This window comes from Saccopteryx leptura, chromosome 4 (genome assembly GCF_036850995.1).
Source record: "Saccopteryx leptura isolate mSacLep1 chromosome 4, mSacLep1_pri_phased_curated, whole genome shotgun sequence".
Lineage (NCBI taxonomy): Eukaryota > Metazoa > Chordata > Mammalia > Chiroptera > Emballonuridae > Saccopteryx > Saccopteryx leptura.
In genome coordinates this window covers 121,877,555-121,879,017 of record NC_089506.1, presented here as the reverse complement: position 1 = coordinate 121,879,017, position 1,463 = coordinate 121,877,555, and the positions used below count along the sequence as shown (strand labels likewise).

General features: G+C 45.7%; 1 protein-coding gene across 1 annotated transcript; it reads right to left on the bottom strand.

The window, feature by feature from the left end:
- Positions 1 to 263: 263 nt before the first annotated feature.
- LOC136404442 (programmed cell death protein 5) lies at positions 264 to 903 on the bottom strand. Its single transcript, XM_066383748.1, has one exon. It carries the CDS (start codon positions 871 to 873, stop codon positions 496 to 498), a length of 378 nt encoding a protein of 125 aa, XP_066239845.1. The 5' UTR covers positions 874 to 903; the 3' UTR covers positions 264 to 495.
- Between the last annotated feature and the right edge of the window lie 560 nt (positions 904 to 1,463).

Genomic DNA, 1,463 nt, shown 5'->3' with positions numbered 1-1,463 from the left:
ATTCAAGGTCTGAGCTTCGGCTGCACCCAATACTCATCGTTTTTTCACTTCCATGACCTTTTTCTTTTTCTTTCTTTTTTTATTTTTTTTATTTTAGTGATAGGAGGGGAGGCAGAGACAGACTTCTGCATGCACCCCCACTGGGACCCACTCAGCAAGCCCATGAGGGGGTGATGCTCTGCCCATCTGGGGCCCTTGCTCCATTGCAAACAGAGCCATTTTTTTTTTATTATTATTATTTTTTATATATATTCATGCTGCTGCATGTTTAATGGTTTTTAATAGGAAAGGAAAAATGCAAAATGCAGATCTTCTGTTTCATTTAACTACAGTACTAAAATAACTTTGCCCAAATTGATTTTACATAACAAGTTTACTTTTCTAAAGGTATATAAACAATAAACAAAGTAAACATTCAATCAGATCTTAACCTCTGCCAAGTACTATCTGTCCTGGAATTGTTCCATTCAGTTCCAGTGTCGAAGCATCTTAAAGTCAATAATCATCATCTTCATCAGAGTCCATTACTTTCCTTCTGTTAAATTTAACTGTGGTTTTCTTTTCTGTTTGTTGGCTTACTTTTTCAAGGATTTCTATTAAACCTTGTTCTGTTACCTTCCCACTTAGTTGTCCATATCTTGCCATCTGTATAAGGTAATTCTCTACTGCTTTAGTTTTCTCCGGCTTTACAAGTGCTAAATTACTTAACCGGGCTCGGGCTGACTGATCCAGAACTTGGGCTAAGATACTGTTTCTCATTTCTGCTTCTCTGTGCTTTGCTTCCTGTTGTGCTGCGTCACCAGGATCCCCGTGCTTCGCCTGCAGCTCCGCCAGCCTCTGCTTCCGCAGAGCCTCCAGCTCCTCCTCCGCCATGGTGCGACCGGCCGGGCAGAACAGCCGCAACCTTATCACAGAGCCATTTTCTAGCACCTGAGGCAGAGGCCATGGAGCCATCCTCAGCGCCCAAGACCAACTCGCTTGAGCCAACCGAGTCATGGCTGCAGGAGAGGAAGCGAGAAAGCGGAGGGGTGGAGAAGCAGATGGGTGCTTCTCCTGTGTGCCCTGACCAGGAATCAAACCTGAGACATCACAGGCCGAGCTGACACTCTACCACTGAGCAAACTGGACAGGGCCTGACCTTTTTCTGTTGTTTATTATATTATTTGAATGAGGGCCCAAGCAGGAGGACAGAAAGCACTCCAGGTTTTTAACTTGGAGGGAATCAAATGCAGGGAATGCTGAGAAAGGCGGTCAGCATGCTGAGACTTGCCCCATGCTGTCATGGGAATGGGCCTTGGGCCTGAACACATCACAGCAGAGAGATGAATGCCCTCTGCTGGTCATCCCTGTTTGGGAATCTTCCTTGTTCTTGCTTGCTTGTTGTTCTTTATTCTGCTTAAGCATGTGGAGAGGCGTGGGGGTGCTTCATCAGAGGGCTGCACACAGACCGTCTCCATGCCAGC